This window comes from Chiloscyllium plagiosum, chromosome 36 (assembly GCF_004010195.1).
Source record: "Chiloscyllium plagiosum isolate BGI_BamShark_2017 chromosome 36, ASM401019v2, whole genome shotgun sequence".
Taxonomy (NCBI): domain Eukaryota; kingdom Metazoa; phylum Chordata; class Chondrichthyes; order Orectolobiformes; family Hemiscylliidae; genus Chiloscyllium; species Chiloscyllium plagiosum.
This window is the reverse complement of record NC_057745.1, coordinates 14,164,518-14,177,801: the sequence shown is the minus strand read 5'-3', so window position 1 is coordinate 14,177,801 and position 13,284 is coordinate 14,164,518. Positions and strand designations below refer to the sequence as shown.

The 13,284-nt window shown below is 36.1% G+C and overlaps 2 protein-coding genes across 5 annotated transcripts in view; one reads left to right on the top strand and one right to left on the bottom strand.

Annotated features, from left to right (window-relative positions):
* gldn (gliomedin) overlaps positions 1-4,064 on the top strand; it is a 38,496-nt gene extending 34,432 nt beyond the window's left edge. The window contains exon 10 of the mRNA XM_043677369.1: positions 612-4,064. Within this exon, the coding sequence (XP_043533304.1) occupies positions 612-1,083 (472 nt within the window). The 3' untranslated portion in view covers positions 1,084-4,064. The remainder of the gene's footprint in view (positions 1-611) is intronic.
* A 194-nt stretch (positions 4,065-4,258) lies between these two features.
* Positions 4,259-13,284, bottom strand: part of dmxl2 (Dmx-like 2) — a 141,501-nt gene continuing 132,475 nt past the window's right edge. For 3 of the 4 annotated variants that reach the window (XM_043677359.1, XM_043677360.1, XM_043677365.1), the window contains 5 exons: positions 11,788-11,865; positions 11,363-11,454; positions 10,737-10,789; positions 8,056-8,273; positions 4,259-5,821 (listed from right to left, as the gene is read on the bottom strand). In XM_043677359.1, the coding sequence (XP_043533294.1) occupies positions 5,612-5,821; positions 8,056-8,273; positions 10,737-10,789; positions 11,363-11,454; positions 11,788-11,865 (651 nt within the window). In that variant the 3' untranslated portion in view covers positions 4,259-5,611. Of the gene's footprint in view, positions 5,822-8,055; positions 10,272-10,736; positions 10,790-11,362; positions 11,455-11,787; positions 11,866-13,284 lie in introns of those variants that run through there. The other variant, XM_043677363.1, reaches the window with a different exon arrangement.

The following is a 13,284-nucleotide window of genomic DNA, read 5'->3' as shown; positions in this document are numbered from 1 at the left end:
ATCTCGTAGCCCCCTTGCCCACCTCCCCCAACATTCCTGATGAAGAGCTTATGCTCGAAATGTCGATTCTCCTGCTCTTCGGATGCTGCCTGAGTGGCTGAGCTTTTAGTTCTGCTTTTCTCTATCCTATCCAAGAGTATTAATGCAAAAAAAAAAAATCCCTGACCTGGAACTTTCCAGGTTTATATGACTCAGCATTACACCATCTTTCAGATTTAACATTTTGAAAATATTGAATCTATTTCTGAAAATAAACTATTTTATTCAAATTAATGGGAAGGGATGCATTATAGTTAGGGCTAGCATTACTGATATCGCTTGGAAGAGTTATGACACACTTACAAGATTGATTGTTCTTTTGCTTCAAATTTAAATTGTGGTCATGGCAATGGATCGGCAATTAAGACAGAATTGAGCAAACTCATTAATCCCATCACATCACAACTCTCAATATCTTATGGGCTGTACTCAGAATGTTCCTGTAAAATGTGTGTCCAGGCTGAGCTGCTTAACAGTAAGCTGTGTGAGATGTAGGGACTAGGGAAAAAGTAATTTCCAATAAAGTCCATTTTAGGAACGATGTACTTTTTTACTCTTGCTGTTTATTTTAGATTTCCATTCGATGGGAAACAAGCCCAGCATATGAAAGTAGAAAATGCTTTGCACAACAATCGCAATTATCTCTTCCAAAATGCGAAGACATATTTTGACTTGACAGCCGATAAAGATGAACTTTGGGTAATCTATGCTTCAAGTCATGATGAAAACATCGTTGTTGGCCAAATTGAAATTAATGAAGACTCATTCTCGATTGTCCAGAATATCAATACCACATACCCCAAGTCAAAGGCTGGTAATGCATTCATAGCACGTGGGATTCTCTACCTCACAGATACTAAGGACTCTAAAATAGTTTTTGCACTTGATTTGCTGAAAGACAAACAACTTGATGTAAATTTTGATTTTAGATCATCCAATGATACGCTTACAATGGTTTCCTATGATCCCTATGATCACACTTTATATACATGGGAAAACGGCTACTTAAAGAAATATGGTCTTCATTTCTTATTAGCTGAATAAATGCTAATTATTTTACCATCGGGAACACTTATTCATGCATATGCAACTGATAAAGCCACTAACCTTTAATATAATCTCAAGTTGAAATGATTTTTGTTTAAATGCAATAGTGACATTTGTTTTCATTTTTTACTTTGTGTTTGTGTAGAACACTATCTAACATCATGTATAGTAAATTCAACTTGTACATTGCATTGTATTATATTTTAAAGCATTTTATAATATTGTCCTTTCCATTCGTGTTTAAAGGGTAAAGTCATCATAGTCTTACTGGACGGAGGGCTCCTTTGAGAGAGATGACTAATAGACGTTCACCCTGAGGGTTACCACACCTCACGTAAGGGGAAAAGTTAAGGAGAGTCCTTCATGATGACCTCAGCCAGTGTAGGAATTGCACCTGTGCTGTTGTTGACACACTGTATTGTAAGCCAATTGTGTTAACCAAACCAAAACTCAATTGGGGCTTAGAGATCTGGGCAATATCAAATTGGTTTTACAAAAGTTTTCTCAACAGCCAAATATGTATAGGTTACATTTATACTGTAGCTTTAGTGTAACTGAGGTAGTTTCCATTTAGAAGTGACACTGAAGTTATAGAGCAAATCTGGGTTCAGGTGCTGCTGGAGAGGAGTGGTAACAGGCCCTTTGCTGCATTCTGCCCCACCTTGTGACTGCAGGCTCACATCCCATGGTGAATAATTGCAGTACATTGTTAATTCTTTATATACCAAAGTGGAGAAAGGGACCATTTGACCACCTCCACATTTTTCAAATTTCACAGACTTCAACATGAATTGTACTGAGTACAGATACTCTCACCCACACTTTTAAGACTGGTAGCCACATTGGGCTTGGGCTTATTTACAAATACTAAACATTCCAGTTGCATCTAAAGAACTCTACAAAAATCTTTTTAGTAAATTATGACTGTATGCAATGTGCATGCAAGATAGTAAAAGTATATTAAAAAAATGCACGCATCTACAGTAACAGTTCAATTGCATGCACTGTACAAACTCATTCAAATTTTGGTAAGACTGCAAACATTTCCCAATGTTGCATTCAAGTTTTAATGTTGAACAATTAAGCAGATAACATTGTGCGGTATATTGTAGAATCAGTAATGAATCTTGCTGAAAAGAGAGAGACATGACTCAAGCTTTATGTCTTGCACTTACCAGGAGAAACACAAGAATGCCAAATCTCAATTGATCCCAACAATTTATGCTGCAGGAGAAAAGGTAACCAACTGGTTGGCAAATTGATTCCGACTGTCCAAGGCATTTGGACAAAGCAATCGAGAACTAAAAGCTGTCACTCTCTGGTCTGAGAAGTGGCCTTTCTACCTCAAAATTATGCTGTGAAGGCAGAGTACCTCAAAAATTTCATGCTGCTACTACCTAGTGGCTACATGAGTAAATAAATTGCACAACAGCCAAGAGAATGCAGAATTTGCAGCTCTGCGGAAGTTTTCATTAGAGTCGTATCTCTCCCAACAGGATCTTGATGCATATTTAGTCTAGTGCTGTCATCTGTTGTTCACTTGTACGTTACAAAAACCATATAGCTATGCCTGTGGTTAGAATTCCTCTTTATCACAACTGTAGGATTGCCTTCTTATGCCTGTGCCATTGGTCATTACATTAAATTCCCCGAACAGGATACTGCTATCAGTCCAAAAAGTAATTCTGTTCAAACACTGTGTCTGCACTTCAGCGCCAGTGGCCAGGTGCTTCAGCATTGTTTCCAAGCAATCAATTAATAACTTCCTCTGGTTTTCCTAACGGTCAGATTACACACCATACAAAACTAACCCACAATTGCAAAACCTAATTGGATGTGATTCTGGAATTGGATAGCACTGCTGACCAATCCTACATGCTAATAGTTACACTAATCACCAGCTGAAGCTAATCAGTTGAGCTAGTAATGCAGCTCACTTGTGCTTGCTAGAAATGATGTGCATTTATAGACAGGAATCCATTCTCTGCGAACAAAAAGAATATGTTTAAACTTTGTCTTTTTGAATTATCAGAGAGCATGGGCAGCCTACAGCTGGCCACTTCCTTTTGCATGATAATGATTTGGGCAATCAGGAAGTTGACTTGCCAGCCAATCAACATTATTTTTTCTTGGAGAAATTTGGCATTCTTGGAATTGTCAAGTGTGAGACAAATCAAAAATTTCAGCCTAAATCTCTTCTCAGGAATATTCAAAATCAACATTGAACATTAAGTGCCTCAATATATGTAATTAAATAATATGTAATTATCTTAAAGGATAAAGAGCTACATCAACTACATGCAATAGATAGAATCTGCATTACCAGAGGTTAATAAAATGTAAGTTATAGTAACTGAACTTTTAATTGCTTAACATGCTAGCTGCAAGGTGTTATTTATTTAGTAGGAATGGAATTCTAGTTGTTCTATATTTGTATAAAAACTTCAAATGCTTACACAGCGGCAATAAAATTGATATATGCAAACAAGACAATATTGGATTATTGATAAATGTATCAGCATAATAAAATTTATTGTAAGATAATTGTTACACCTTTAGCTTTCACATATTAAACATTGTGGCATTGTAAGTGTGCAGACTTGCTTTTGTGCAACACAAGACTGCTACTGGATGCAGAATTGTTGGGATACAGTGACCAATAATGTCTTCACTTCCAGCTGGGAAGTTTAAGATAGATTATTTTGGGCATACATTAAAATTGTGACCTCTGACATGGATCTTTGACTATGTGATTCAGCATCTTTAGAACAAGGCCTAGTCTTTAGTGCAAAATGGACTGATTTCCTATGAAACTGATTCTGGTACCAAGAATAGAACAATCCCAGGGCCCTGTGCTGAAGTGGCAGATAGCATTTGTTGGAAATTTCTGTAGAGAGAGTCTTATTCAAAAGAATCGCTAATAACAGATATGTTGATTTGCCACCTGGTGACAGCATTCAGAATGCAGGCTTCTTCCATTTTTGTGGGTCGCACCAGATGTAGGCAAATTGTCACATACACATTTTTAAGGCAAGATTTTTCTGAGTGACATAAACAAACAAAATGGGGAGACCATCACAAGAAGATTGCTTTTTGTCACTTTCCTGGGTCTATATTTGAATTTTCATCATAAATAAAATAAATGAACAAAATAAATCGGTAGATCATTAGCTACTCACATTAAAAATAATTTATTTGACTTACAAAGGTAAGCACAACTATTGTTTGAAATACATTTTCAAGCGCAGGATGAAGAGTCCACATCTTGCTCAGTCCACAAAGAAATGCAATGAATTTGTTACAGACAAGGACACAAAATATAGGCAGAAGACAACTTCACAGACAACATGTCAAAATACTGACTGAAGGTCCTCGAATTTTTCTTAGCATTTTTTTAGCAACATATACATACTGAAAACATAAAAATACAACAAATTAAATAGCATATTACAGGCAAAATAACAGACAATACACAGCAATGATTACAAGTTATGTTAATTCACAGATCAAAATAACTTAATTGGTCATAACATTACATAAAATGTTGGGCCAGTTAAGCCTGACATTCATCCAAGGAAATGCAACCTTTTTTTCCACATCAATATAGTTTTTTTTAAATACCAAGACTTCATAGCTTCCTTTAAATTAGAGTGCAATGCTCGGATTCAATGGATAAACAAAAATAATATTAAATGCAAAATGAGCAAAAGAAACAAAAAAAAAAACCTCATCTGGTTCCATTACTTTCAAGTATAGATAAATGATGACATTATTACACTGTGCCGCACTTAATTTAAAGGCAGATTGTAGTAATACAACAGTCTCAGAAGGCGTAATAACAGTGTGCAAAAAGACATAGTCATTTCAATCGCTTTAACTGGTTGAGTGATTAAATTAAAATTTCAAAAGTACCTATAAACTGACATAATTAATCTGTACAGCTTAATGACTCTGCATCCCATTTTTTGCACTTTTTGCATTTTAGCTTCCAGTTAAGAACCATCTCCATCTCCTTCAGTGTCACTAAAAACTCCCTCTGAAGAAAGAAGTAAAATAATGAATTCAAATTTTTATAAATCAACTCACGCCATCATTACATACAAGATTTCCCAATACAATGCTCGTGGATTTTAACCATGGGCACATTTTTAATGTCCATACACTTACAGTACACCAAAAAATTTTGCATTGTGTTCACAAAGCATTACCAACAACCTGCAACTGCATTGATTTTAAAAAGAATGATACAGTACATGCATGTCTGTCCTCTGGGTTTATGATACGAATTTCTTCAAGGCTTTATGCCACAACTCCACTCTATCATTCTTCAAATTACTTTCTTTTGCTTTATATGCATTTAAAATCTGCTCTGATCCACTAATAAAAAACTTCTGCAGAAACTGAGCCTTGGGTCCCTCCACATTCAAATACAACTCACGAGCAGCTTACGCACTCCCACAGCATATGTGAGATGCCCGTGTTTTTTATTAATAGCCAGAAACCAAAAAAAGCCAGCCCAGCTAACCTACAAAATGTCAAATATTCCAGCAGGGATATTAAAATAGTCTGGCAAAACCCGTGTCTTCAAAGTTCCATCTGCTCCACAGGAAAAGATACGATTGCCTGGCCTGATTTCCAGCTGCACAACCCCTGCACCAATGTTTCGAAAGATTGACTGTTTGGCATGTTCATTTGTAAATGAATGAATTAATCCATGACCTGTTAACCTCCACACCTGCAAAACAGAATTGTAATGTTTGGAACAAGGCTTGATAAAAAACACTAAACATTCTGAAGTTCATAAGCCAGTTTAACATTCAATCAAACTTACTGAAAAAATCCAAGATGTATGTTTGCCACATTTTGTTAAATTATTATAAAGAATTATTTACAATATATTCTTAGACTTAATGGGAAGAAGACTATTAAGTTGTGACAATACTATGGCTTTCAGAGCTGTATTTTATCCTTTTTTTTGGAGAGAGGCTCTGAGCCAGTGTTGCCAAGTTGTCTCTATCAAGCCAATAAAACAGCTTGTGAGGCTCTAGGTTATTTTTAAATTTAGAACAGTAGAAGCAGCATGAATGGATGGACCCAGTGTTTTAGTTTAGCTTTTACTAGCTGTTGGAATTTTGAAGTTGGTTGTGGAAGTTGCTACACTTCCCTCTGCTACTGCGAAAAGTTTGAATTTTCTCTCTCTCTCTCCCCCTTGGCCAGAATTTTCTCTTTGTGTTCCTTTCTCCTGGACTACAGAAACGTCACATGTAAGACTATCTAGTTTCCTGCATTTGCCTTTGCCAGGGGTATGTCTATGGGATGTTACTATATTGGAAAAGTTGCTGTTTAGTAGTTAAATAATCTATTCTTCTGTTAAGTTTTCCAACAAATTTACATCAATTCTTCTTTCTTTTGTTTTTATTTTATCTGGGTATAAGAATAAAATATGTTTTGCTTAAAGCCAAGTAGCGTGACCAATCAAATTACATCAACAGCTCTTTACACTTGCCTTTAAATATGATAAAAGTTAGGGTCAAGGCTATTTCCTTGGATTTATTTGAAGGGATTTGGTCTGTTCCATAACAGAGTTAAATGTTAGGTTTACTAATTGCTTCTTAAAATGATCAGATATGTAATATACTTTAAAGCAGTTATTTAATGATATGCACCAGTGCTGAGCATTATCTGGGTTTTAAGACATTAGCAGATAGATTCTAACTGTGTTCAAAGGGAAGGGACTGGAGAAGATAGGGAGAAAGAATACAATCCTCAAGAACCTGGACAATGAAGTAAGAAAGCAATGAGAATGCAAGATAACAGAAAGGAACCTTGACAAAGCTAATTGCCAAATTCACAATTGAGATACACAAATGATATAGAAGAACAAGCACGATAGTGCAATAAGATGGGCACAGAAAGTGGTGCAACAAGGTTGATTGTTAGGCCTGAAAACAGGCCTAACAGCATTCCTGAAGAAGGGCCTGTGCCCGAAACGTTGAATCTCCTGTTCCCTGGATGCTGCCTGACCTGCTGTGCTGTTCCAGCAATAAAGTTTCAACTTTGATCTCCAGCATCTGCAGACCTCACTTTCTCCCTGAAAACAGGTGCTAGTTGTAAGATGACAGCACAATGTCACTAATCTATATTTCTTTACAATTATTCTGTGATCCCACGTTCCAAATGTCAATCTCCTGCAATCCTGACACTTGCACCAAAATAATGTCAGACTGCATCATGAATATCAATCTTATAACGGTACATCTAGAATAATTGTGCCTAAAATAACTACTGTTAAAAGATACAAAGTTATCACTTTTTTCCATGTACTCATTTTTAATTGGGATACAAGATACCAAACTTTGAAAGAGAATATCAATTTCTACAGCAGAAGGTGCTAATTAGTTCGCTGGATCGGTTAACTGTCAATCTTAGCTACCTGACTTATGTGTGAAAAGGCAGGTAGATGCTGATTGGTCAATGCATTCTCACAAAAAACACAGCAGGGACTGGAAGTTTCTATAACCCTTTCTCGTTGAAAAAGTAGCAATGCGTGGATAAAATGATGACAGTGTGGGAATATGGAACCAATACACAGCCCTCTGTCTTTGGAATTTTGTAGTCTATTACTTGCAAATAGTATCCAACTCAAATTCAAAAGACAGTTGCCCTGAAAGATTAGAACAACAATCTCAGTGAAAACAACAGAATCATATTTACCAGTGTCCTCCAGTGCTGACATCATCATATGCGGAGGCAAATCTTTAATTTGCATATTTGCCCTGTCAAAGCCTCCATTCAATTATTCTTTTCTTGTAAAGGGAGTTCAGAAATTTAAACAATTTTAGTATTCTATATCAAACACCAAAATGTGACTGTAGGATTGCTTTCAGTCGGTGGAACCCAAATGTTGAGGATTAAGATGAGTATCCATCACAAAGCAGTTCTAATTGAATATTTTGCCTGAAGCCTTACCTTCATATTCCCTTCGGCTGAACCTGTAATGAAATAATCTTCTGTGGAGTCCAAAGCAAGGGCCTTAATTGCAGAATCATGAGCCTGAAATGTGTGTAGTAACTGCCTCTGCCGGATGTCAAAAATGCAGACAAAGCCTTTTCTACCTCCAGAGATCAGAATTTGCTGCTTTGGTGCGTATTGAAGCACTGTGGCTCCATTGTCATGGCAGACAAAACCTCAGGGGATTAAAAGAGAAAAAATAGTAACCTTCAGTCTCAACATTTATGCTTAGCAAAACAAATTATCTGCACACAATTTTAAAAAAAAATCACGGGATGTGGGCATCACTGTAAAAGCTTTTGCTCATCCCCAAATGCCCTTAAACTGAGTGGTTTGCTAAGCCAGTTCAAAGGTCAACCACATTTCTGAGATTCTGGAGTTGATCACATAAGGATGGCAGATTGCTTTCTTTAAAGGAGATTAGGGATTCAGATGGATTTTATAACATTGAATGATAGTCGTTCAATGATAATGGTGAGATATGGTCACCATTACAATGATCAGCCTTAATTAACTGAATGTAAATTCAATCAGCTACCTGTCCCTGTCCCCAAAGCATTGGTCTGGGGATCTGGATTACTGCTACAGACATGCCCAAACAGAGTCAAAGAGCCAGAGTTTAAAACGTAACCAGTTTTATTTTAAATTACATGAATCATATTTGATTTGTTTGTCAGCAGTTAAGTGTATGATTTAACTGAAAATAAGTTAAGAATTTCAAAACAACAGGCAAAAAGAGGGTTACAGAGATCAGCAAGGTGGGGGAAAGGTATTGAAAAGCATTAAACCTATGGCATACAGTCCATGGTGCTTTCTATTCAGATATTAAATCAGTGGCACAGATGCTTTTTTACATAACTACTTTGACAAATCAGAATTTAATCATGTCAATGGCAAAACATTTTTTGAAAATGTACCCAGTACAATGTGGAGCTTTTAGATCTCAAAACTGCTCTCTCATGCAATCTTTGCTGTTTCTCTTCCTCCTTGTGCCCTATATGCACTCCAACCAGACCAGAACTGCAGTTAAACTGTTTAAAAGAAGAAAGATCAATCCAGAACCAGCAAAAACATTATTTAATTTGGACTCCTCAGAAGATATGGCAGAAACCAGGCCAAAAAACACCCAATGATCAAATAGCAGCTGAGAAAGACCCTGATATAGTGAATAATCCCTTCACATTGCCCTGCTGAAGGGTCGTTCCATCTATTCACACAAGTTGTTAATCAGGTTTTATATAGCTAAGTGGATGCTGGATGCTGACCAATATCTCAAAAAATCCATATCTAAATTTAGTATTCATATTTTTACTATATTTCTGGCACATTCCCTTGTCCTTTACATAGCAGCTTCCTGTAAAATGGCAGGCAGTGCCCTTTTGACAGCCAGACAGGTGACAGGAAGTCCAGCAACAACCTCTTTGAAGGAAAATGTCGCATTAAATTTAGAGACAGTTTACTCCAAATTATAATTCTCAAAATTCAGTACTGCAAGAGTTAGGTGTACCAGAGTGAAATAACTCCCCGGAGGCCAGTAGCCCATCACCAAGTCATATTTTATTTATATACAAAAAGCCCTTGACTTTAGCACTGCCTCTCCAGAGTCAGTTCTCAGAGTGACAGAATCGCTAACACTCCTCTTTTAATCTGTCAGCTAGAGCTCTTTGACTGGACCAGATTAATAGCCCCAATCAGGGAACTCATATTCTTTGAGGTCCAGCAGGCTGACCTCATTAAATCACTACAGATCCCTCATAAATGGTCAGTGTCATTTTGGTGAGTGCGACCAACCTAGTAACAACATTCTATAATCACTCAGACATATCTTCTTTCCATTAGTACCAAAGCAAGGTTTGATTGGATTGCTTCTAAAGAGTTATTCTACGTAATCGTGAGTTAAGCACTCATATTATAGCTATGTCAGAGGAATCTGTTTGTCTTCCAGCAGAACAGCATCAATCAAAATGAGGCACTTTCAACTCTATTTGCTGGTGGAAGCGAATGGATCTGGTTTCTGACCAGTTGACCTGCCTGACCTTGTTTTTTTGTATGTTCATTTGATGTGCATAGGAAGTCCTTCAACACCATCAAAGGGAGATGGAGACAAAAAGAGGAGAAATAGGAACAGCTGGCAAAGAGGATCCTGCAAGCCAGCAGGGAAAATAAGCAAATTCCTGAAAATAAGGTCAAAAAATACATTTAAATTACAACTACCCGAAAATCTGTGCTTAACAATTCTGGATAGTCAGGCATTAAACATATTCTGGGACATAGAATCCTTCCACCAACAGCAAAGGGTCCTTATCCCACTGGTTATGTGGAGTCTAAAACGTGGTTAAAGAATTGAGAGGCCGTGGTTAAGCCAGTATAAAACTGAAGTCTGTACACAACAAATCAAAGAATACCAGCCCAGCTATGGTTTCCAGGTGCACGTCAATGTTTGTGTATGGAGAATAAATTGGTATTCACAGACAGAAGTCAAAATGAAGGAATGCTTTTAAATAAATGCTCACGTTAATTTTCAAAACAAAAGAGCATTTTCATAGAACATTATTATAATAATAGAAAAATATGCCACTTAACTGGACAGTTCTATCATTAAGTTAAATTTGATCAAGAATTACAGACAATATTCTTACCATGCACAAGACTGCTCTGCGGTGAAATTAGTGTATCCCATAAACAAACGTTTCTGGAAGGAGAAACAAAAAAAATTGCCAGTTACTATACCAAACTAATATTTCGAACATTGTATTAAACGTCAAGGGAGACAGATTAAAGAGAATAATGTCCCAGGAGATTTCCAGCCAACGTAGGGCACAATATTCATCTCTTGACCCTGGACATTGATAGCTTCTCTCCAACCAGCTCCAAGCTATAGCATCTGGCTGTGAACTCTATGCCAGACTAGTACCTTTAATGCTAATGGTTCCTTCTGTCACAAACTTTAATGTTATTTCAATTTTGTTTACTGAATAACACAGCCAAAGGGAAAACAGATCGTCTTCACTGTAGAGAAAAAAAAATTCAAGGCCAGCAGGAAGGTTTCAGGAAGATGATCAGGATCAGACCATAGCCATGCATCCCAGAATTAGTTACCAAGTTGGAAAAATTAGAAGAATAGTTAACAAAGGGAAACTATGAAAAAGGTACATTAGTAATTAAATAGATTGAAACTTTTCAAAGAACAATGACTTTTGGTAATGTCCCTTTATGTTTGGCAATAAATTTTCTTATATCAATATCGCATTACAGTTCATTGTACCTGTTGTCATTAGACTGTCCTGCTGTCGTTATGAGACTTGAGGAGGTAACGAATGCAAAGTCACCAGCAGCTTTACTGTGACACTGCCAGCTCTGCAATTAAACAAGGAAAATCTTCTTACATTAAGAATTACAAAAGAAATTCTTTCTAGCATTTCCTTCAGCAAGTTTTACCTTCCTTCTTGAGATGATAGTTCATGCTGCTACAATTTTTTGGAGAACTCTTTCCTTGAAATTTCAATCTCTCGACACATTTAATCAGTATGTTTGGCTGAAGTCAGATAATTACACTCAACTATAGAAGGTACTTGGAAATACTGACCATGTTTTTGGCACATGTGCAATATCTTCAAAGAAATTACTTATTTCAACAAATGCAAGAAAAGGCATGTGTTCTTAAATTACAAGTCTGTTTATATAACTTACAAGATAAGGCTTAGGATTAGATCCAGTTTGGTTGACTTGCCAGAGGCTCAAAAAACCTTCTCCATCTGCCACCCCCAACTGTTAAAAGGAAGAACCAATCATTTTAGTAAGAAAGTTATAAAATAAAATTTAATACCTTTTTCCCCCAGCAGTATAGTTAATAGAGTAACCAACAATACATGTAAATTGTGAGAATTTTATAACCAAAGAATATAAATGCAGTATGTAATAGTTTGGTGAAACTAACACAATCAATGCCATATTCTTTACAAGTTTTTCTCTACAGTTGTTAAAGTTGTTGATATTGATTCACATTTAATATTTATTAAAAATCAGAGTAGATATGTTGACATTCATCTTTATGAGAAGCAAATGAAGAATATTAAGTTTAAATCTAAGTGGCTAAATGGACAATTAAAAGCTTAACTAATGCAATCCTTAGTAATTCTAAATGGGTATGTCACTTTCTCAAATTTCTCTAAATATGATCAAAATTTTCATTAACGACACCTATAGTTAATATAGGTTTATATATATCAGGAAACCCCAGATTTTGAAGGCCGTAAATGTTGTTATCTGAACAACTCTGTTAAATAATCATGCCTTCCGTATGTTTGTGCAACTGCTTTACTAGGCCACGTACAATCAACTTTGTGCTTATCTAGGGGTCTCAGTTTTTAAGATGTTTGAACACTGGAAGAACTTTAATTAGTAAATATTTGTAAATAGATATGTGTTGTTCAGGTATAACACACATTTTAACAATGCGAATTCGCTGTAACGTGATTGATAAATTGGGACACTTTCTAAAACGTGAATTTTTAAAACATGTTGGCTGTAATACATTTACATTGCCAACACTTTAAGTGCTGTTTCTAAAGCGAGATTTTTCTATAATGCGGAGTTGCAAGGAACATATTTTCTCCTTTTTATTCCTTATTTCCTTCAGACGTTAAGGGGGTCCTTCTTATTCATTTGTACAATTTAAGGAAAAAAAGCTTGCTATTTCATAATACTTTGATCAATTCCATTGCTTATTTGTACAGTTGGCCATTTAAAAATAAAAATGAATAATAAGGTGATTTGTGAAATATGGATAACTGCTTCAGTAGCAGAAATAGTCTGGATATCAAAAGCAGAACCTGACTGAAATGCTAATAATGATGACAAAACACACTGGAAAGCAAACAGTTTTGTAAACATCAGTCCAAACTGAGCCCATACATCTCCACAATCTAGAGGTCAATTCTTCTCTTTTCTGCACTGTGCCCAAAGCCTTCCAATCTAAATAGATCTGTCCATAGCCATAGGCAACAAATCATCTAGTATTCTCGGAATGAGATTTAGTTCTAGGTAACAGAGTACAGATGGTAAAAGATATGGAAACATATTAATGACATACAATTACATTAACAGCTCAATGCATAAATTTTCAAATGCACAATGTCCTGCATAATCTCAAATTTCACTACTCCCCCAGAGAAATGTAAAAGGACA